Source organism: Vigna umbellata, chromosome 9, assembly GCF_029865625.1.
Source record: "Vigna umbellata cultivar VRB3 chromosome 9, Vumbellata_1.0, whole genome shotgun sequence".
NCBI lineage: Eukaryota > Viridiplantae > Streptophyta > Magnoliopsida > Fabales > Fabaceae > Vigna > Vigna umbellata.
In genome coordinates, this window is record NC_142173.1 from 16,283,152 (window position 1) to 16,307,820 (window position 24,669).

The 24,669-nt window shown below is 30.4% G+C and overlaps 2 protein-coding genes, 1 long non-coding RNA gene and 1 pseudogene across 4 annotated transcripts; 2 read left to right on the forward strand and 2 right to left on the reverse strand.

The window, feature by feature from the left end:
* The first annotated feature begins 1,093 nt into the window (after positions 1–1,093).
* Positions 1,094–4,899, forward strand: LOC124841363 (putative disease resistance RPP13-like protein 1; annotated as a pseudogene).
* Positions 4,900–7,586: 2,687 nt separating this feature from the next.
* On the reverse strand, positions 7,587–10,262 carry LOC148192703 (putative polygalacturonase At3g15720). 2 transcript variants are annotated; one of them, XM_088099538.1, is made up of 8 exons: positions 10,137–10,262; positions 9,873–10,007; positions 8,945–9,112; positions 8,661–8,868; positions 8,489–8,570; positions 8,291–8,393; positions 7,948–8,052; positions 7,587–7,842 (listed from the first exon to the last, which is right to left on the reverse strand). In XM_088099538.1, the coding sequence occupies exons 1-8, from the start codon at positions 10,260–10,262 to the stop codon at positions 7,615–7,617; spliced, it is 1,155 nt and encodes a 384-aa protein (XP_087955664.1). In that variant the 3' UTR covers positions 7,587–7,614. The 2 variants fall into 2 exon arrangements, with proteins under 2 accessions (XP_087955664.1, XP_087955663.1); XM_088099537.1 differs by having other exon boundaries at positions 7,587–7,869.
* A 4,986-nt stretch (positions 10,263–15,248) lies between these two features.
* On the forward strand, positions 15,249–16,599 carry LOC148192704 (uncharacterized). The gene is made up of 2 exons (XR_015782362.1): positions 15,249–16,405; positions 16,478–16,599. It is a non-coding gene; the product is annotated as an uncharacterized LOC148192704 (long non-coding RNA).
* Positions 16,600–17,616: 1,017 nt separating this feature from the next.
* Positions 17,617–19,858, reverse strand: LOC124839707 (putative polygalacturonase At3g15720; the record flags this gene model as incomplete). Its single annotated transcript, XM_088099269.1, has 6 exons — positions 17,617–18,066; positions 18,187–18,285; positions 18,414–18,522; positions 18,638–18,719; positions 18,937–19,144; positions 19,688–19,858. Coding segments are annotated over 6 exons (900 nt in total), but the record flags the coding sequence as incomplete, so codon positions are not given.
* Between the last annotated feature and the right edge of the window lie 4,811 nt (positions 19,859–24,669).

Consider the following 24,669-nt stretch of genomic DNA (forward strand, 5'->3'; position numbering starts at 1 on the left):
CATTTTAACATCGTCTCTCTCTCTTTCTCTCTTTCAACTCACCCTAGTGAGAGAAACAAAGAAACAAACATAGGCACAGTTGAAAATGGTCTGCACATCTTCTCTTACCAACCATGAAGAACTTCTTTCTTTGAAGAGAATGGCTCTCGGTGACGATGCACAGTACCACTCTCCCTCCATCCTCGATGCACTTCTCTGCGAAGAGCGTGACACCTTCGACGAAGATTTCGATGCGAACGGCGCTGAGTGTGAGATCAACGACGATGACCCATCTGGGAGAAAGTTGCTTCAAAATGATCTGTTCTGGGAAGATGAAGAGCTTGTGTCTTTAATCTCGAAAGAGGGAGAGACCCATTCGTGTTCTCTTAGTGCCATTGCCGATTTTAAATTATATTTTCATTTATTAATATATTTAACAATTAAAAATGTTAAAAATACACCTATTAAGCTCAAACGGTGCCACCTGGATGCCTCAGCTTGCCACCTGTTAAAAAAGTTAACGTCGTTAACTGCATTTAACGAAAATGTTATCATTGAATCAAATTGACCAAATTAGAGACCTAATTAATCACTTTCAAAATTGAAGGACTCAATTGAAACGAACCCACAAATATAGAGACCCCCGAACCTATTAAACCTAAATTTTATCCTTCCGTCATTTTTTGAATATAAATTTATGTATAACAATAAGGAATTTTTATTTTAGTATATCTAAGATATTCCTTGATTTATTATGTTAATTGCTTAAACTTTTTAAATAAATTTGAGGTAGCTCGAGAAATATAAAAATGTAAAACAGGTATTGAAACTTCAATTTGTGTGGTCAACAACAACAGATATATTGAAGTAAAGGCATTGCCAAGAAAATAGATCTCACCCTAATTCTGCATTACCTTCACTCCAATTTTCACAATCCCTTCTTTTCGTGTAAGATATAAGTACCTCGGCTTTCTTTATTTAATAAAGCAAGCCACCGAAATAGACTGAAAGTTGGTAGAAATTTCGTTAAAATATGTTCCACATGTTACCAAACCCACGTTGTGCTGTCGGAAATAATTAACAGCTGTTGCTTCCAATTTTCACAATATTCACTCGTTATCTTTTGTCAGTCCTTCATTCACGTAACTTAGCTGCACTTCCAATTTTCTCAATCCTTTCTTCTCCTCAATTTGGCCACTTCCTTCCCAACCATGCCTGTCCTTGAAACACTTGGTGGTGCTCTTTTTGGTGCTGTTCTTCAGGTGCTATTTGACAAGCTCGATTCTCATCAAGTTCTCGGCTTCTTTCGTGGGAGAAATCTTGATGAGAAGCTACTGAAAAAGTTAAAGAGGAAGCTGATGGACGTCAATTCTGTGATAGATGATGCAGAACAAAAGCAGTTCACTAATTCATTGGTCAAAGAATGGCTTGATGAGGTTAGAGACGTCTTGTATGATGCAGAGGATCTGCTCGAGCAAATAGACTATGAATTCTCCAAGACAAAATTGGAAGCTGAATTCCAAACCAGCTCTAGCAAGGTACACAATTTTGAATCCAAGATCATAGCACTCCTAGATGATGTAGAATCTCTTTTTAACCAAAACATTGTTAAAGATTTCAAAATTTATACTGGCGTTAGATCTGGGTTGGGTAATAAGGTGGCGGAGAAAAAAGTTGAGTCAACGTCGTTGGTGGCTGAAGAGGTTATTTATGGCAGAAATGAGGACAAAGAAATTATCTTTACTTGGCTGAGATCTGACACTAATGATAATAAGCTGTCTATACTTTCTATTGTGGGTATGGGTGGGATGGGTAAGACCACACTTGCTCAACATGTATACAATGATCCAAAGACAGAGGAAGCTAAATTTGAAGAAAAGGCTTGGGTTTGCGTTTCTGATGCATTTGATGCTTTGAGAGTATCCAAAACAATTATTGGAGCTTTCACTAACTCAAGAGATGACAGTGGAGACCTAGAAATGGTTCATGGAAAATTGAAAACAAGGTTGTCTGAAAAGAAGTTTCTTCTGGTTCTGGATGATGTTTGGAACGAAGACCGAAATCAATGGAAAGCATTACAAACTCCTCTTACGTTTGGAGCTAAAGGAAGTAAAATTCTAGTCACAACACGCAGTCACAAAGTTGCTTCTATCATGCAGTCAACCTACATACTCCAACTAAAGCAATTAGGTGAAGATCACAGCTGGCAAACTTTTGCTAAACATGCATTCCAAGACGAAAACTGTAAGTTGAATTCTGAGTTAAAGAAGATTGGCATGAAGATAGTTGACAAGTGCCAAGGATTACCTCTGGCCCTTGAAACAATAGGATGTGTTTTACAGTCAAAGTCATCCGTTTCAGAGTGGGAAGGTGTATTGACAAGCGAGATATGGGACTTAACAATAGAAGATAGTAAAATCGTCCCTACTTTGTTGTTGAGCTATTACCATCTTCCTTCTCATCTCAAGAGATGTTTTGCTTATTGTGCATTATTCCCCAAAGACCATAGGTTTGACAAAGAGAGCTTAATTTTGTTATGGATGGCTCAAAATTTTCTACATTGCTCTCAACAAAGCAAGTCTCCAGAAGAAGTAGGTGAAGACTACTTCAATGATCTAGTATCAAGGTCATTCTTTAAACAAATAACTTGGGACCAGGAAATATATTTTCATGCACGACCTTCTGAATGATTTAGCAAAATATGTTTCAGGTGAAATCTGCCACAGGTTAGGTGTTGATGATGAAAAAAGAGTATCAAGGAAAACCCGTCATATATCATATGTAAGCGATCCTATTCAAGATTATACGAGTTTACGTGATGCTACACGGTTACGAACATTTATAACTTTTGGGTGGCGTCGTGAGCTGCCAATAGAAGAGTTAATCCCCAACTTTAAGTTCATACGGGTCTTATCATTGAGGTTGTGTTTTGAGGTGCCTGACACAATAGGCGATCTTATACATCTCCGTTCGTTGGATTTTTCGGGTAGCGCCATACGCAGACTTCCTGACTCAATCTGTTCACTCTATAACTTGCAAGAATTGAAACTAAATAATTGTATCGAATTGAAGGAGTTGCCCTTGACTTTGCATGAGCTTACCAATTTGCGCCGCCTAGAACTTATGGGAACTACTTTAACGAAGGGTCCAATCGGTTTAGGAAAGTTGAAGAATCTTCACGTGTGGATAAACAATTTTGCGGTTGGAAAAAGTAGTGAGTTCAGTATTCAACAGTTAGGAGAACTTCATTTTCATGGAGAGCAGCTGTCAATTCAAAATCTTGAAAATATCTCAAATCCGTATGAGACGAATTTGAAGAATGAAACACATATTGTGACGCTGAGCTTACAATGGAATTTAGCGCGGAACAATGACGATTCGGTAAAAGAAAGAGAAGTACTTGAGAATCTGCAACCTTCCATACATTTGAAGCACTTATCAATCGATGGCTATGGTGGCACACAATTTCCCCGTTGGTTATCCAATAATTCTCTATCGAATGTGGTGTCCTTAACCTTGAATAACTGTAAACATTGCCTATGGTTGCCTTGCCTTGGACTTTTGACATTTCTGAAGGACTTGAGAATTGATGGCCTTGATTGGATAGGAAGGATAGATGCTGATTTCTACGGGGATAGCTCTTCTGCATTTGCATCCTTGAAAAGGTTGAGCTTTATTGATATGAAGGAATGGGAAGAATGGCAGTGCGTGACGGGTGCTTTTCCAAGTCTTAAAAGTCTTTTTCTGGCGAATTGTCCCAAGCTGAAAGAATTGCCAAACATACTTTGTCATTTAAAGAAATTTATTATACACGAATGCGGCCAACTTGGGGCTCCGATCACCAGGGCCGTCGAGATTCAATGTGTGAATACGAGGCCAAACATATTTGATACCCTTGAATACTTGCCTTTTTCTTTTGGTCCAGGCATCAGTATTCCCATTAGCAATTGGTACCATTCCCTTGTAGAATTGCGTATCAGAGATGATTGTGACTCTCTCACTACCTTTCCTTTAGATTTGTTCCCAAAACTCCGCGACCTTTGTTTATCCGGGTGTCGCAATCTACAGATGATATCGCAGGGGCACCCTCACAATCGTTTGGAGAATTTGTTCATTGATCAATGCTCTGAATTTGAATCATTTCCCAATGAAGGATTATTTGCACCTCAGCTAGTGTCATTGATTATTGCAGGATTGGAGAAATTGAAGTCAATGCCTAAATGCATGTCTGCCCTTCTTCCATCTCTTAATAATCTGTACATAAGCAATTGTCCAGCGCTGGAGTTGTCCGAGGAATGTTTGCCATCAAATGTAAAAGAAATGTTTGTCGAGAATTGCTCCAAAGTTCTGGCCTCCCTAAAGGGCGCTTGGGGAACCAACCCTTCCTTAATAGTCTTGAGAATTGGCAAGGTGGATTTGGAGTGTTTTCCGGGTGAAGGTTTGCTCCCACTTTCTCTTGGTCGTCTAGAAATATATGATTGTCCAAATCTTAAGAAACTGGACTACAGGGGTCTCTGTCACCTCTCCTCTCTTCGGATATTGATTCTTCGTAACTGTCCTGTACTCCAATGCTTGCCAGAGGAGGGTCTACCAAAATCCATTTCAGACCTCGCAATTTGTGATTGTTTATTGCTCAAACAGCGGTGCCAGAAACAAGAAAGTGAAGATTGGGAAAAGATTGCTCACATTAAATCCATATCGATTGATGATTACTAAGTACAAAAGATATAAGTGGAAAGACAAGTATACCAATGCACCAGTTCTCATATGCCTACATTTGTCGTCTGCTTCCTCAGGTTCTCCTCACTATCTTTGAAACATTTCACTCTTATTTAGTGCAAATATTTTAATATCGAATACACCATTTTCTTCTCACATCAATTTTTTGTCTTTTTAAGGTCGTATTATCGCTGTTTTCCTTTGAAGAATGTTTATATTTAAGAAACAGAGTTATGGTTAAAAAACAGTCCGGGATACCCTGTGCGTACTATTTTCTGCTTAAAATGTTTCACGAATTACATAAAATACAATGGATTACATAAAAAATAGATGAAAAATTAAACAAAATAAACGAGATATTTTATGTACAAATAAAAAGAAAGGAAAAGAAGAAATACAAACTATATTAACCTTTTTAAAATCAATATTTCTGTTAGAAAATCTTTTTAAAAGGTACTACTATCAATAAATATTAGATAGAATAAATAACCAAGCAGTAATAATAGACTTCAGAGCAATTCTTAAAGTTAAATACGTGTTCCTTGTAAAAAAAACCTGACAACCAATGATTCCCCGTTAAGTGGATGATTGTTCATTTTTTTTAATATATTACTTAGAAATAAAATGGAATGAGCTTACACGACGTTAGTGTTGAAATTTGAAAAACAGGTTTCTCTGATCATACTGTTTTAGGAGGATTTAGAACCCTAATCCAAAACATCCAAAGTTGTCTGCTCGATTTCCAATTATGATGTCTTCACTCTTCTCCTTGTCCGAGCCGCGAGAGAGGGTGTCTGCAAAAGACACTCCCACGCTCAATTCAGTGACTTTGTGTAATAATCTTGTAATCAAGATTTTGTTATCAGACCTCTGAGTCTCAGTTCAAGTTCAAGTTACCTGTATCATTTGCCAGACAAATATTTATAAATTATAATGAGCTGACCGTTAGGTCTGACTCATTAACCACCAATGAATGACAATATTAATTGTCAATAAATAACAATTATTTTCATTAACTCCCGACAGTTATTACTATTAATTACCTTAATGGCTGACTTAACCGATCGGTTCACTGACCTGAGAGGTATCATCAGTCGGGCTGATTTTACCGATCAGTTCATTGACCTAAGATGTATCATCGGTCAGACTGATTTTACCGATCGGTTCATTGACCTGAGAGGTATCATCGGTCGGGCTGACTCTTCTGCACTTTTACCGTTCGGTCGGCTATGAACCCATAATAACACATACCATTCTTTTTCTTTTGACCCTCAATTGAATTATTAGGAAAGAAAACTCATCTTAACAGAAATCGACCCTTTTTTTCAACTTTCTACTCTTAAAACTCGTATGTTTTATATTTAAAACATATCTAAAAATGTATAATGTTGACGCCGGTTGCTTACACTTAGCTAAGTATGGTGAAGAGTACCACAATTAACTTATTGCTACGATGGATTTGCCTGGCATAACATATTTAAGAGTCAACCATGGGCAGTGGAAATGAAAAATAGACATTGCAACTTAAACATTCCTATACTCCATATTTCTTATATACATCATTCTTCTCACAATAATGTAATAGTAGAGGTGAGATGTTTTCCCAACGCCGCAACATCACAATTCAAATGATCTTGAATATACAATGTCATGTTTTCTATCATTAAATGTTATTATTTTAGTGCTTTTAGTGGACAAAGCATATTGAGTGGTAGAATAAGTTTCACAAAAAATCACATTTAAACTGTGAATAGATGAATACTGTGAATAGATGAATGGAAAACTGGATTCAAATATTTATATTTGAATAAATATAAATATTTATTCAAATATTAGACGTCCATTCTCTGCTACTCGACGTGTATATCAACAAAACATGACGTCATTCGGCTAACTTCGACGTCCAAGTTACGTCAGCTTTACGTCGTTCCATTCCAATTGATGCCAAAGTTTGTTGTAAGTATAAATATTTATTCAAATATTAAACGTCATGCACTTTAATATCCGACATGTCTATAAGCAACAAGTAACGTCGACCTATGTAAATGGACGTCAACTTTACGTCATACATCTTAGTCCTTGACGTCAACTTTATGTCTCTCCCCTTGCATTTGACGTCAAATTTTCCCTTAAATATAACTAGTTATTCATATATTAAACGTCGAACTCTATAGAGTAAACGTGGATATAAAGGCATAACGTCGAGCTGTAGGTGTTCGACGTCAAAATTACGTCTCGCGATATGACGTCGAACGCGAATACATTGTTAAAAGTCAAAAATATTTAACGTTGTATGCTATTTTTGTAGCAATGTCTATATTTAAAAGAGAAAAAAAAACATTTTCAACGATGGTTGTGGTGCCAATTCATTCATTTTTAACAACAGTTGTGATGCCAATTGTTATATATCTTTGTGATTTTTTTTTCATCTATATTAACTATAACGATGGCATTTAGAACTCGTCGTCATTCGAAAATATAACAACAATTTAGTGATGGTATTGGTTTTAGGTAAACTTTTCACGATGTTGCATTTAATGATTGTTTGAAAACCGTAATAGAAAGACTCTTTAACCATCGTCAAAATCATTTTCTAATATAGTGACATTAACTAGTCTACAGGGAAAAAAATTATTAACCCCTAAATTGAAAGACTTGTTTTGGTGTTCAATAGTCTCACATCGGTAAAAAAAATATTTTGAACACTAATAATTTCTAATAAAAAAATATAAATCAAAACGTTATTCAAAACAAACATTTCCTATAGATAAAACCCATGTCAGAATTTATCTAATTAAAAAACCGTAGAAAATAAAAATAATTAACCAAAAGAACAATGCATATTAATTGTTTGCATTAATTAATATTTATTGAACCAATTGCGCTCATTTAACTTTTACACATAAGAAAAGAAATTCATGGCAATAAACAAGAACAATTTGGAACAGTAGATGTAACTGTTCCATGGGCATTATTGCAAGAACAACAGGCTGGCTTTTCTGGTAGAGAAGAAACAATGTCTATTTGATCCAATACGATGTTGTAGCAACCTGATTGTCCACAGTCTAAGGTTATAGCTTTGCCATCAAAGGATGTTCCTTGAAACCCTCTGAATGTCACCCCACTCACTTCTACTTCTTCATCCTGTTTTGTATACAATTCAAAATCCAACTTTAATAATAAACAACTTTTTTTATATAAAAAGAAAAAAAATTAAAAAAGAAAGAAGTTGAATAATTAAGTGAATACCGTTGAAGGATAACTGCCATAGTTTTTATCAATAAATATTGGGTAACGGGTTTCTACTAACGTTATTTCCTCAAAAGTGATTTGCTTTGCACAACCAATTCCAACCTGCAAAAAAATGACAATGAGTCAAACATACATAAACATTTTCTAATTATTATTGAAACCACATTAAATAAAAAAACATTAAATAACTTTTTTATAAATATTGTATTAAGTAAAATATTTAAATTTTTATAATATATTATGCTTGCATATTTTAGTTGAAGGAAATGATAGAAAATATATACTTAAGGTGGTAAAATAGTTGTTGGTGGAAAAATGTTTGAACCCTAATATTACTTACCGGAAACGTTTTGATTCTTGCTCCATATTTAGTTTTTGTCAAGCTGCAATTTCGTACATGTACTCCTTCCACTGTGTCATTCCTTTTTCCTAGGCTACCAATGCTGATTTATTCATTCATGTTAAAGTTACATTGCTAAATAAATAAAGATAAAAAAATATACAATATCAACCAGTTGAGGATATATAAATAGAAAACCTTATTCCATGGCCTGGTCCACAAGCAATCCCAGTAACATTGACTAAAGAGGAGCCACCACTAATGGCAATACAATCATCACCTGTTTGGAAAGACAATGCAAGTTAAAATTTCAAAACACTACATTGAAAATTGATATTTTCATGAGAAGAAAACCTTAAACTTTGGTTACCAGTTTGCATAGAGGAATCCTGAATCAAGACGTTTTTGGAAAAAGTAACGTCAATTCCATCGGTGTTAGGGCTGTCAGCAGGAGCAGTGACATTGATACGAGAAAACGTAGCATCCTCACAGCCATGAACGTGTATGTGAGATTTTGGACTGTTGGTGACGGTGAAGTCATGAACAGTAAGATTATTGCAATATTTGAAAGTAAGAATCTGCATAATGAAAAACTTTAGTGTGAATTGTTTGATTTGTGGTTTTGTAGGAAAAGAGAGTTTAGAGTGTTGTAACTGATGGTCGTGGACAACTTTTGCATGGCCACCAAGAAGAACCAAACCCGTCTATCAATCCTCCGGTTCCGTCCACTGTCAGTCTGTCCACCTTTGTGATGGCGATCAAACTGTCCTTATTATCACCTACCCATGAATACTTCGTAGGTGCAACTATTTTCCCTTCAAGCTGCAACAAATGTGGGGAAAATTAAGCAAAGAAATTGAGAAAAATACAGAAGTCAATAAATATATATATATATTTCTTAATGAAACTAGATACAAGTTATGTTTAATGTTTGTTCGAAGTAATTTTGTATTTTTTTTCATGAATTTGTTAATGATAAATGAATTCTGATGTAAAATATAACTACTGAAGTGATATTCAACATGAGGTTTTCCTTTTTAGATTAGGTTTAGTGCATCCAATTGGGAGTAGCTTTATTGCTGAATTTTTTTTTAAAAAAAGGGAAAAAATGATTATAAAGTTCAAAAATAAAAATGTATAAATTAGAAGTTTTAATAAATGCCCATTGTATATATATATATATATATATATATATATGTGTGTGTGTGTGTGATGTGGAACTAGTAACGTTAGTACGTATTAAATCACAAAAACATGGTATTTAAAAAAGTTGAAACTGCGTTTAACAGAAAAATTAAAAATTTATAAACAAAAATATTTTGTGAAAAACTATTTAAAATAAAAATTACATGAAAAATAAAAAGATTTAATTTAAAGTATAATATAAATAAAAAAATTGAATCTTTTAAGTTATTTTAATTTTAATTTTTAATTAAAAATAAATCATTAACTCAGGAGTCAACTATTAAAAATAGATCAATTTGATGAATTAGACAAGCAAACCAACCGGCAGGACCAATCTGTACGTGGGTGTTGATATTTGTGATCCTGTACTGAAAGACAACAATAATGTTAGAAATACCTTAATTAGAATAGTCGTGGCCTTGCAAGGACCCTTTAGAATTAGGGCAGACAACAAGAATACATAGTTTGTTGGAATTAGTAACGTTGGCGTCCCTTCTGCTCCACAACTACTTTCCCATGCTTTCGAAAATGCCTAACACCAAATATCTTATTTTAGGCCAAATCAAATGCTACTATACATCAAAATCACGTAAATAAAACTACAATTATATATGCTTTAAAATTAGAAAAAAAAAAAAAAGAGAAACAGAAACAGACTTACTGCTGAATCATCTGTTTTGCCATCTCCCACAGCACTAAAATTCATCACATTATAAGATGTGTCATTGCTTCCAAAACATGGTGAAATTAAAGCAAGAATCAAAGTGCAACTGATTAGGATTTGCATAATTTTTCTTACTTTTTTTTTTGTGAATTTTCTTTGGAAGATTAACACTTGGAGATATGACTATGGTGATTTGTTTTCTGTGAACCAAACGTGATGGGTTCATTATATATATACAAGGCGTCCATGAGAGATGTATAGGAACCTAGAGCAAGTACCCAATTAAAACTGTATTTTTTTAAAGCATACAAATTATTAAACATACGTCATAAAGCAATACCATTAATAAGAAATTAAATTCTTTATTAATATCTTTATTAATACTATTAAGTTATTAACTAGTTTAATTTAATTAAACTTAAAATAGTTTATTTTAGTAGTTTAAATGTGGGTGGACCATGGCTGATTCGTACGTCTGTAAGTGCCATGAACATTTTAGCACATTGTTTTGATTAAGCTTGTTATGGATAACCTGTTGTTTCGGGCAGACATTAATTTTCAGTTTTGTTTGACAATTATTTGAAATTTAGTCGTTATTTTTTAATTATATACATTATTTCTAAAAGAATAATATTTACAAAGTTAAAAATTATAAATTTAAAATATTATTTATTTTAAGTAAAGTAATTTAATTAAAAATAAGGTTATTAAATACGATATTTTATATATTATAATTGAAAAAAAATTACAAAATAAATAATTTTTTATATGGGTGTCAAAGAGATTAACTCACTTTTTTATGTGTTTGAGTCGAGTTTACGTTTTACCGGTCAAATGTAAGATAGATCATAGATCGTCCTGCATTATTATTCTTTGCAAAAAAATGTTTCTTTTTTTAATATTTGTTTGATTTTCTATCCATGGTTTTGTTTTGTTTTAACATGGTTGTGATGATAAATGATAAATTAACTATAACGAATATGCATAATTGAGATATTAAAATTTACAGTGATGTACAACGTAAAGTTTTTTTAATAATTTATTTTATGATTTTTAACTTATTATAAACTATTTGATATAATTTCTAATTTTTAGATTATTATTTCTAATTCGTAAAACTTATTTAACATTTTGCGTGTGTGTGAGATTGCCTCTTATATTTTAATTTCTTATTATCTATAATTTTTTTTATCTATATTGTTACTTATTTTAATCTTTTAGACAATTCAGATTAAAAATATTTAACAAATTGATATAAATAACGTTTCTCAATAATATATATTTTGTCAACTCATTAAATAAAATGACTTGTCTAGTAAACCTAAACAACTATTAGAAAAACAGAAGTACTAAAACATTTATTAAAAATTTGATGATTTAAAAAAAATATAAAATTATAATTATAGAATGATATATTTGTCTATAAAAATATAAAATTTTAGTTTATCAGGTAAAAACTTAGCTCATTTAATTTATGAAGCTCATTTATTAACAATTAGTTAATTAATTTATGAGTTACTTTTATTAAATTATTAAACACACTTGTTGTGATTTTCTTCATTAATATTAAATAATTAATTAAGTTATGTTGTTTATTTTCTTTATTCTACTTTTAGCATGAGTGCAAGGATTCTATAATAAACATTACAAGAAAACTTTGTAATCAATTTGAAAGATGATAAATAATTATTTATTATAATGACTTTAAATATTAATTTATGAACACTAAAAATACTGTTTAGTAAATGTTTTCCTTTTTTTATTACGTTATTCTAAAATTATTAATTTTCTTTGTTTAAGGTATTTACATCATATAGGTATTGAGAAGAAGAATAATCACATATGAATTTATTGTCCCTCTTTTCATTCAAAGAGTTGGTAAAGAGGTGTAAATATATCTATTAGAGACCTTTGAAAAGGAAAAGAAACACCTTCCTTACAATAATATGTTTTTTTATAAATTAAATTCTATTGATGTAAATCTTATTTGACATTAATATTGTTTGAATCTACATCGGTCATTAGTAATTCAAAATACATTTCCTCAATAATTTCTTGTGTTCATTGAATAAGAAACTTAGCACTTTGACAATCAAAAGTACAGTTCAAGCGTAAGTTTATTAATAATTTAAATTTTTGTGTACACAATTTAAATTTACTAAGTTCCATACTAGACACAAATTTCATTTTACATTTTAACTTTTAAGGAGTGGTTGAGACTTATTTGAGGTTGCATGGAACACATATTGCTTTAGAAAAGAATTTGCACTTCATTGAGCCAATTATAAGTAGTTAATCTTTCACACTCTTGAAATACAATTATAAAGTTTATGATATTTTGTGAATTTAACGTGTAGTGTTCACGTCAACCAGAGAGCTTTGACTGCATATATTATGTGATGATGCATACACAGAAAATCATATCCACAAATGTTGTTGACTCATAAAATTTGATAATTTCAACATTTTATAACCAACCTCCTAAGTATTTACGAGTATAAGTTTACTCAAAGTGTTCATTATTTGTTGCCTGTTTGAATTTTATGTTGGCCTATATGTGGTAGTTATTACATACAAACCTGCTATTTAAAAAATCATGACTTTTTATAATTCTAGCATTAATCAATATAAAATTAAATTTTTATATCGATTTGAATACTAGTTGGTATAAAAAGTCATGTTTTTATGTTGGTTAAAGTTGTAACCTCTATAAAAAGTGGTTCTTTCTATACCACTAAAAATGTTAACCAATATAAAGTGTCATACTTTTATACTAGTTGGTTAGCAAACTGATATAAAAAGTATGAATTATATACAAATTTATCAATCTCCTTATTTTTATACTAATTACAAAATCGGTACAAAAAATTGAATATTTTCTGTATTCAATATTTTTGTATCGATTTAAAAATCGACATAAAAGTCATTTTTTAACTAATATAATGCATAATTAGATTCTCATGAGCAATTCAGAGTGCATGAAACATGGTATTAGTTTTTTCATTTATTTAAAAAATACATGGTAATATTAAAATGCCTCGTCACTAAAGCCATTTTAATCTGTACTTTGGTATCAAATAGATGAATGCCTTCTTGAGATGTCTCTATTAGCTCTATGGCAAAAAAAATGTAATCAAAGTGTTTGAAAGTAAAAGATTTATTGAGAGAAGAGATGAGAGGGGTGATAGCAATAGAGATGATAATATCATCTATTAATGTGAAAATGGTAATATCGTTTGTAAATTTAGTAAAAAAAAAAGGATCGTTCTTTATTGTTCAAAATAATATTAATTTTTTATAACAATTCGAATACTAATTGATATAAAAAGTCATTTTTTTATCGATTAAAGTCTTAATCACCGTAAAAAGTGTTACTTTTTATATTAGTTGGAGTGCTAATTTGTATTTTTTATACTAGTTGGTTAGCAACCGATATAAAAATATGAATTATATACAAAATTATCATTATCTTGACAAATAAAAAAGATGTCAAGGAAAAGAAAAAAATATATAGCTATTTTCAAAAGTACTAATTAGTATAAAAAGTCATGTTTTTATGTAGGTTAAAGTTTTAACCTCTATAAAAAGCATTACTTTCTATACTAGTAAGAATGTTAACCAGTATAAAGTGTCATACTTTTTATACTAGTTGGTTAGCAAACCGATATAAATGAATAATATACAAATTTATTACTCTCCTTATTTTTATACTAGTTGCAAAATCAGTGTAAAAAGTTAAATATTTTCTATATTCAATATTATACTAGTTGCAAAATCAGTGTAAAAAGTTAAATATTTTCTATATTCAATATTTTTTACCGATTTAAAACCGACATAAAAGTCTTTTTTTTAACTAATATAATGCATAATTAGATCCTCGTGAGCAATTCAGAACGCATGAAACATTGCATTAGTTTTTCATTTATTTAAAAAATACATGGTAATATTAAAATATCTCGTCACTAAAGCCATTTTAATCTGTACTTTGGTATCAAATAGATGAATGCCTTCTTGAGATGTCTCTATTAGCTCTATGACAAAAAAAATGTAACCAAAGTGTTTGAAAGTAAAAGATTTATTGAGAGAAGAGATGAGAGGGGTGATAGCAATAGAGATGATAATATCATCTATTAATGTGAAAATGGTATAATATCATTTGTAAATGTAGTAAAAAAAAGAAGGATCATTCTTTATTGTTCAATATAATATTAATTTTTTATAGCAATTCGAATACTAATTGGTATAGAAACTCATTTTTTATACCGGTTGAAATCTTAGTCACAATAAAAATATGTTACTTTTTTATACTAGTTGGAGTGTTAATTCTTACTTTTTATATTAGTTGGTTAGTAAACTGATATAAAAAATTATCATTATTTTTACAAATAAAAAATATATCAGTAAAAGAAAAATATATATAAATATTTTCAAAAGTTAATATTTATGTTAAACTATTAATTTAAAAGGAAAACTATTAATGAACGAGGATGAATAAATAACCAATAATTAAAAATTGACTTAAGAAACAATTCTTTAACGTGTAAAAGGACCTATATAACCTAGCATTTGTATGAATGGATGATAGTACAATTTTTATAAATTAGTAAAAAAAGAGGGAAAAATTACCAAAAATTCCCTCACATTGTTGTCTCGTTCTAGATTCAGTTTGTTTTGTTTTTTAATGTTTTACTATATTCTTCGTGTTTTTTTAGAGTTAATATTATCAACTTTTTAACCCTCGGATTTCACGGTTGATTCATTTTAAGTTTGTTTGGTTTGTCATTGAAATAATGAAATAGAAAATCATAAAAGCAAGAAGGAAACTCTGAATAGAAGTTTATTGTGACAAAATGGCATTAAATCTTAACTTACAACAAGAAAAAAAATATAATTATTCAACTAGAGTCTAAAAGAAGATTTAACATGATTAATACTAAGAATGTCAAAATGATGAATTATTAAAATTTTAAAATTCTTGCTTATATATTTAAATTTAAATTGTTATATAAAATATTCGATTCGAACTAAAAACTTCTCATTCGAACAACTTATTACACTTTATGAATAAATTAAATTATAAAAATATATTAAAATAAAATAATTGATGTTGATGTGGTTTGTAGGTTGTATCTCTTAGTATGTTTTATTGTTTTTTTTTTCCTAGAAAGTTTGTGTATGTTTCTAACATGCCTTGTGCAGTGTTAGATGACTTGGACAATGTTAGATGACTTGGACAGTTTATGTGTATATGATTGAGCAACTATCGTACATAAAAATATTGTACATAATTTAAATAAATGTACTAAGAAAATAATGCCGGGAGCTATCCATCATGCGTTGAGTCTGAGTGGCAATGTCGTCGAGTTAGAATTTATTATGTTAATGTGGTGGAGTTCATTGTAATTTTGGCTAACTATTGTTTGTAATGTTGTAGCTTTGGGCTTTTGAAGGACTTTCTTTGCATGATCATTCTTCTCAAAGGAGATTCCCGCACATATGGACATGGTGTCCGTTTAAGTCAAGGACCAAAAAAATATCAGTTTTGTTTCAAGTAGGAGATGTAAGTGTTTGAACCAGTTTTATATCGTTTTTTGAACTATTGATGTTCTTAATTGTTTAAGATTTATGTGTTTGATTGTGATAGGTAAATTTGAACTGGTACGTACATAAACTTGATCGTGGAGTCCAGGCCGTCCGTGCTGCTTTCCATTTGGATCGGGAAGTGAAGGCTGAAGGATCGAGGCTTGAAGGATGTAATGTTGAAGAAAAAGAAAATGAAAATTCAGATGATGACATTAGGGAAGCAACTGTTGAGGAGAGAATGAGGACAAAAAATATAAGAATAAGAAATGTGAATGCGAAGATTGCAGCTCTTACTCAGGAAATATATGACATTCGTCAAAATGCAAATGTACGAGATGGTCGTCGTGAAGAAACTACAAGTGCATGTGATGAAGAAGGTTGCAGTGGAGCTGGCGAGGAAGTTGTAGTTGCATGTGATGAAGAAGTTGTTGTTGGTGTTGATGAAGAACCTGCAGGTACATATAATGAAGAACTTGTAGGTGCATATCATGAAGAAGTAGCGGTTGAAGGAGCTGGAGGTTCTGGCATTGAACGAGTGGTCATTGAAATTGCTGATGATGAAGGGGATGATTACGATAAACCATTGGCGATCCCCCTTTGCGCAATTATGTTGGTGATCCAACCAGTACTGTGGATGTTGAGAAGTTGTACTACGTAATCAGCGTAAGAGACAGACCACATAGGTAATTGATGAGAATTTTATTTGTCATTGGTGAAAGGTGATGGTTTTTGATTAAATATTCTTGTTTTTTCAGGATTGTATCCGAAATAATTGGCCAGACCTTGAGCAAAACTTCATCTTACACATTAAGGCCAACCCAATACGTTGATAACATTGTAACTATATATTATGTGACATGGTTTTATGTTAAATGTTCATAGTTATGTTATTGATTTGTACAATTTTCATTGTGTTAATGATAATTTATCAACATTCATTATGTAGGTGGTGTTATTTGTTACTACTATTTTTATGTACTTTGAGAAAATGTCGTACGGTATTGTTAAGAGGATTATATTTAGTCCATTATACGCAGTAAATAATATTTTTTATGATAACATATATTTTATGGTACAAATTATGTGTAAGGCATTGTGGATTGATGAATTTGAAAATTTTCACAACACCATATTCTTTCTGATTATAGGAGACGTCCCAAGAATCAACATGTGCTTTTCACTTCATAATTACAACTCCTATTTGTGTTCTGATAATTTTGGACTTGGAGACATTGTCACAACTGACTTTGTGAGTTAGCTTTAGTTTGTAAAGATAATGTTTTCCCAATTTTTTGTGTTCATGTATTGACATTTGGTTTTCTTTGTTTGTAGTTGTTTATGCCATTTGTACATGATGATCATTGGTAGTGCTATTCAGTGAAACTTAGCACATTACAAATACTTGTGATTGACTCATTGGACAAGGATATCAAAGACTGAAAAAGGATTGTGTATGAAACTTAGCACGTTACGAACACGCAACTGCAGTACGGGCGACCGAGAACGACCCAGCAAGATATAATGAAGGTGAGCAGAGAAAGGAAAGTAAAACTCAAACAAAATGAAATTGTATTATGAAATGATCTCAAAAATCAACACCCTCTTACACACAGAAGTTCAGTATTTAAAATGAAAGCAACTGCCAAGAACAATTAATCAACAGTTGTCCTGTCCAACTAACTAACAGACTCGGCTTACAAACTAACATGGTTCTTGATGTCTCTATTGGAATTTTTATGTTGTTATAAAAAAAATTCTTTGAAATCATTTTTGCCACTGATTTGGAAGTGAAATAATCATAAAAAAATTATTTATAAAAAAAGTTAAAAATAATACAAGATAATATTAAATAAATGTAAAATAATTTTGGATGCCAAAATATCATTGTTTATGTATTAATATGCTAACGAGTCAAAAGAGGAAATTCCTCTTAATAATGTATAACTAAATTAATGACAATGAGTCACTGTAACATTCATAAAGAAACTCTTATTCCTCCTTTTCCAGAAAAACAACAATACTTATTGTTTATTACCAAAAAAGAAAAAAAAAACAAAAACCCTGCTCCTGATACATCATTTCCCGTACACATGTGTGAGGTAACATTGTTACTTCATTGAGATAAGGAGTCACAATTTGGAACTGTGGATGTAGCTGTTCCATGGGCATTACTGCTAGAACAAGCTGCTGGTTTTTCTGCTCTGGAAGATGTAATGTCAACTTGATCCAACACAATGTCGAAACAACCTTTTGAACTGCAAGCTAAGGTAATAGCTCTGTCATCCGCTGATGTTCCATGAAACCCTCGAAATGTCACCCCACTCACTTCAACTCCTCCTTCACTCTAATCACGCCAAATTCAATGCAACATTAATATATATGTGCAATCAAGTGAATTTTAGTGAAATACGATACAAATATGATATTAGAAATATATATAGTAATATGAAAGTAAAGTGAATACCTCTACACCGACGTAGTTTTGATCTATAAGTATTGGGTTGTAAGCTTGTGTTAATGTAATTTTCTCATAAGTGATGTTTCTGGCATAACCTGATCCATCCTGTAAGAAAATGACAACATATAAAATATTCTTTGTTGCATTCATCTCAATCATTACTCTTTTATCAGAAAACATATATTATAGCATGGTTTGATTTGAAGAACAATGTTACTGCCACCCTTAAATACCTCAACTGTCTTGATTCTTGCTCCATTTTTAGTATTCGTGAAGCTGCAATTATATACATAAACTTGTTCCACTTTGTCATGGCCATTGTTTTTACCCAAGCTTCCAATGCTGATTAATTCAATGAAGGAAAAGTTTTATAGATCAATGTCATGTTCATGTATCATTTTCATATAATTTCATCAAATATTTAGCTTTGAAGATATGGTTGATAATATATATAAACCTTATTCCATGGCCTGGTCCACAAGCAATTCCAGTGGCATTGATGTCAGAAGAGTCACCTATGATTGCAATACAATCATCACCTGTGTAGAAAGACAACATAAATCAAAGTTGCAAATGTAATAATAGTTAGAAATGAAATTTAAGCCTAACTCAATTTCATAAAACCGATTTGTATGGTAAAATTTGCATCCATTTATAAACTATAAATTGGTCTTAATAGACGTGGACTTCTAACAGTAATTCTAATAAAATTCTACTGAAATTTGAATAAGTAGATAAGCTGAAAACTTGGTTTACCACAAGCTATGTTGGAATCTTTTATCAAGATGCTTTTGGAAGAAGAAATGTCGATTCCATCGGTATTAGGGCTATTAGCAGGAGATTTAATGTTAATATTGGAAAATGTGGCACCCTCACAACCATTTATGGTTATGTGAGCTTGTGGACTATTTGTGATGCTCAAGGAACTAACAATGAGACCATTGCATGAATTGAAACCAAGGACCTGCACCATCCAAATCGCTAAACACATCATAAGATATTAAAAATTACTTAAAAGTGGTATGTGGATTAAGGAAAAGATCAATATATATGTAAATCATTATAAATTTTATTGTAAATTGTAGAATGCATTTAAAATTAAAATCTACTTCTTAAGATTGTATCTAAGTGCGAGTAACTCAACCCATGATAATAAGAATTGGATGGTTCGATAACGGTCCAATAACAAGTGGAATAGAAGAATTGAATGTCCACTTAAAACTCGTTAGGATAAACTTTAACCATGACTCTGATACCATGTTAGTAAGTGGATTTTAAACCTAACTCAACCCCACAAAACCAGTTTGTAAGGTGAGGTTTGCACCTCACTTATATATTATAAATTGACCTTATCTCTAATCAATGGGATTTCCAACGTGATAATTGATGTTTTTTGTAAAATTGAGTTAAATTTAAAATTTAAAAACATACTAGGTCAACAAGAATATGGAGCATGTTTTTATTTGCAAACCCAGTTATGGAAAATTGAAGTGTATAATGATCTAACCGATGGTCGTCGACAGTTGCATGACCACCAAGAAGAACCGAGGCCATCGATTAATCCTCCAGTTCCATCGATCCTGAGACCATTCACGTTTGAGATCCAAATTATCGGAGATTTATCACCTAGCCATGCATCCTGGGTTGGTACAATTATTTTTCCTTGAAGCTGCAAGTGATGAAAATTTAATAAACAAAATAAGAAATGTATTTAGTTTATTGTAAGAAATTCTTGAAAAAAAAATGGCCATGTACTTTTATAATATATAGATCTTTAATATTAACAAGAAAAAGAGAGGAAGGAAAGACATTTGTATATGTAATAGGATCTTGTATTATAAGCTATGTACTATCTAAGTTAATTACTTGCAAAAGAAAAGTAAAGAATTTTTAAAACATATTGTATTTCATTAGTCTGTTTTCAATTTATATACTTTTATGCATTCTTTTAATTTTTAAAAAATTTAGTTTTAAACTAATATTATAAAAAAATTAATTTTTTTTGTTTGCGATATCACTAAAATGATTTAATTGTGTAAAATTTGAAATTTTAAGATCATTATAATTTCTTAACTGAAAAGTATTAAAATGCCGGGACCAAAATAGTACTCATTTCAGCATTTATTATCACTAATATACTTTTATACAACTAAAAATATAGTTTTATGTTATATATTATATATAGTTATATGACATATTTATGCGTATCTAATTATTTAATGTATTCTATGGATTGAGAGTTATTTTAAGTTGTGAGTCTATACACATTATTCATCTCAATTATTTGAAATCAATAATATTTTATTTTTATTTAAATTTAAATTTTATATACTTTAATTTATTCCATGTATTGTTAATAAATTTTATAACATGAAAATAAATGTTCATGTTTTTTTGAAATATAATTTAAAAATAGTTTAATTATTTTCTTGTTTTACCTTTATATTAGTTTAACATTAAATTATATTAACATCATTATATATCCCTACTGGGAAAATTAATAAAATCATTGACTATAACATTTAAGTATTTATAAAACCTACTAAGAAACCACAACTCATCTTTCAAATGGACTATTTTTATTTTATTACTCTTCTGAGCATCTGTTAACATTAATATATATATAATAGTTACTATAAATTAAAATAGAAAGTAATTAATTATTTTAAGTAGTTTGTTTTTTCAACAGTTTCCATTTAATTTAATTCATTTACATAGTTTAAATTATGGATTATAACTATTGATGGACTTTACATAACATCGCATCATAGATTAGGGTTTGATTTAAATCTGAAGAAATCAGAGTGTGATTAAAACTTTACATAACATCGCATCATATTTAATTTTTATAATAAACCAAAGTTTATTTAGTCCAGCAAAAGTTATATAATAGATAAATATGCTTTAAACATTTAAATTGTATAATAAACCAAATCATAATAAATGAATACTTTAATATTAAATTAATTATTTTGGACTTATAATAATTATAAAATGATGGATTTCTTTTTTCAAAACATTGACTTAGGAAAATATTTAATTTTTATAATAAACCAAAGTTTATTTAGTCCAGCAAAAGTTATATAATAGATAAATATGCTTTAAACATTTAAATTGTACAATAAACCAAATCATAATAAATGAATACTTTAATATTTAATTTATTTGGGACTTATAATAATTATAAACTGATGGATTTCTTTTGTCAAAAACATTGACTTCTGAAAACATTTAATTTTTCTTTTTTAACTTTTAATAGATATATCATTTCTTCGTTTTTAGCGTTTCACCATTTACATTTTGCAAACGGTATTTTTATTACCAAAATAGAACCTTTTAATGTCAATTCCAAATTTAATCTAAAGTAAAAGTGATAGAGAGCAACATAAAATAAAAATGTTATGAAGTAAAATCAATAAAATACAAGTAAATTTGGAAGACGAAATTACAAATTTGACACTAAAATGAAAAGAAACATGTACATGTTTAATTGGTTATGTGATTATCGTCTTAATTTCTCTACCATTTATATATAATTGTATGCTTGGAATTTATAGGTATCATTTTTTTATAGTAATGATTATTCTCTTTGAAGTTGTGATACACGAAATTCCTTCACTACAATAAGTAAACATTTAGTGTCAACCAAATAGTTGATTTTAAAATCATAAACATTAATTTGTTACCATTAATTTTAAAAAGTCAACTCTAAATAATATTGACTAAATTGATATTAATTTGTTATTAATTTTTAAATTAAATTTTAAATGAAACATGTAAGGATGAATCAATATATTATTGAAAATGTTTCATACACATAAAACTGAGCGTTTTTTGTCTGTTAGTTTGTTATATTTGTTGGCTTTGTTATTTCGCACCTCGTTTGCCACTTATACCATTTTTGCGTTGTTGACAAAAAAAATGATGGACACAATAGAGTTGATTTAATCGATTATAACTTGAAACTAGAATGTAAAAAATTAATAAAGTTATATTGAGGTTAAAGTAACATTAATCTTATTAATTTTATTTTTCATATTTATTTCAGCTAGGACTAAAGTATATTTTTAAACAATCATTTAACCTTTTTTAATTAATTGTTTCTCTCATATTAACACATCAATGGGTAATATGTAAGAGTCTATAAAATTTGTTTTAGAATTGAGTGTATTTTAAATAAAGAGACTCAATTATTTTAATATTAAAATATTAAAGTATAAATATTTTTTTATAAACGAGTTTCATTATCTTAAATAACATTATTTTTCTAAAATTATTTTCTGAATAGCTCTCTCATTTCTTTCTAGAGTTTCTAATTACATGTTCATTTCTTTGAAAATCGGAAACCGTTAGGATGATCCTTGAGGTGAACATTCCACTTTCATATGATCGGTTTTCTCAATAGAGTGAGTTAACTTTTAGCTCCTGTTCTTGATATGTTTAGTCTACCAATGCATGTGAACCATCTAGGATCACATGTGGTCTTTGAGTCTTCTTTAAGATTCTTTGTTGTCAGTGGTCCTAATAGTATGTCATGATCGTCTCTGTGTTATTCATAGGGACAGATAAAGCTTTTGAGCTTTTAATGGTGTTTTCAAGGTTCTAGAATTGTTTGGTCATCTTTCAGGTAAGGGAAGCTAACCTTATTTTAAAGTTATAGATGTGATGAATATATATGGTAAATTGTATGTCTTGTTGAATTGAGTTTGTTGAATTGATGATTTTGTGTTTGAGTTGTTAAAATATGAATATGTTGCAACTTTTGTGTGTTGTTTGCTATGCCTTAATTGATGTAGAGTTGAGGAACTTAAGATCTGATTATTTTAGCAAGTTGGCATATATTCTAACATTGAAAACTGTTTTTGAACCAAGCACTAATTAGGAATACCAATTTGATCATCTGAAGAGCTCCATTTTCCCAAATCACAGTTTTGAATATGTTGTTTTCAGTTATGGCGTTGAGTAGTAACAAATTGGCATTGAGCACCATTTCCTTGTGCAAGTCTGAGAGTATTTTAGCTCCAGACCGTTGAGCATGTATATTTGTGAATATTTTGACATTGAGTTGTGGCAAGGCATTGAGTGTCACTTTTCACTACAGGCTTGGTACAATTTAATTCTAGGTTGTTGAGTGATAAAAGGGTGTCGTTGAGAACAACATTTTGCAAGAAGAATAACGTTGAGTGCCAAGATATCGTTGAATGCCACCTTTTGCAAAAGGTTTGGTGTTGAATGCTAAGACTATCACTGAGCATCAAGATTGTTGCTAAGCTTTCTCTTTTATGAAAGGTGTTGCACTAAGTGCCATTTTAGAGCACCGTGGGATATGTTGTATTTTTCTAATGCTTTGTTGAGACGATTTACTATGGATGTGATGGGTGTTTAATATGTATTATGGATTAAGAACATACTTGTGAATGTATATAATGAATGTTGTGGAGAGGAATTTCAACAAGAAATTTGTTGTAAGTGATTTCAATAGTGTATGTATAATTGTATGGATTTCGTATTGGGAGTTCTCATGTCCCTCTAATAACACTCTAATATCAAGTAAAAAAGGGTAGGGTATGTGGTGAGAGGAGTAGGAGATCCTAATCCAGGGGCTTTAAATTAGCCAAAAGAGTTAATGTACTAACCTTGTATGTGGTAGAGTGAAACCCATTAGTAATGACTTTATAGAGTAGCAGAGGTCATCACAAGTGCATAACTCGCTAGAGTCTAAAATCAATACATGGAACATTAACCCAAAGCAACCTCTGCCATCAACGTGTATGGAGAAATGTGGGGAGGTGTAGGAAGAAACATTCAAATGCACAACATCACTTAAGCCCAATGTGCAAAGCAACTCAAAATGCTTTCTCTTGACCAAATTCAGCTCAGTTGACCAGTAATCTATTTGCGAATTAAGAACAATTAAGAACAAGGATCGATCAACAAAAGAAAAAGGATTGTTTAGCAATTAAAAAAAATTAAAACATTTTTAAACAAAACTATTACAAACTAAAATGATTTATCCTAGACTCTAAACACATAAAAAGGTGTAAAATTAAGGAGTTATCAGATATTTTTCGTGAAGTATATCTAGCATGAGGGATATTGTATTTCGGTTCTCATTATTTTTGTATTTTCTATTAGTGCTGGTGAGAAACTTCATCAAGATCATATACAACCAACTTTTTCTATCTTTAAACTATTTGGATAAGCAGCTATTAATACAAGAAAAGGTAGTTTAGTGAAAGAAAATGTTAGTAGTCTAATTGCATGTTCTCTTGAATAGTATCGAGGTTAAACAATATATAAGCATCAAACACTACACATATGTTAATTTTATTTCATTTAACAATAGTTTGTATTATGTTTTGTAGTACATATGTATAATCTGTGAAAGATATCTACGAGAATCTCAACAAAATTATATCATAAATAACAATTCGCCCCCCAGTTTAAAGAATATCTAGAAGAAAGGACAACTAAAAATGATGCCACCCC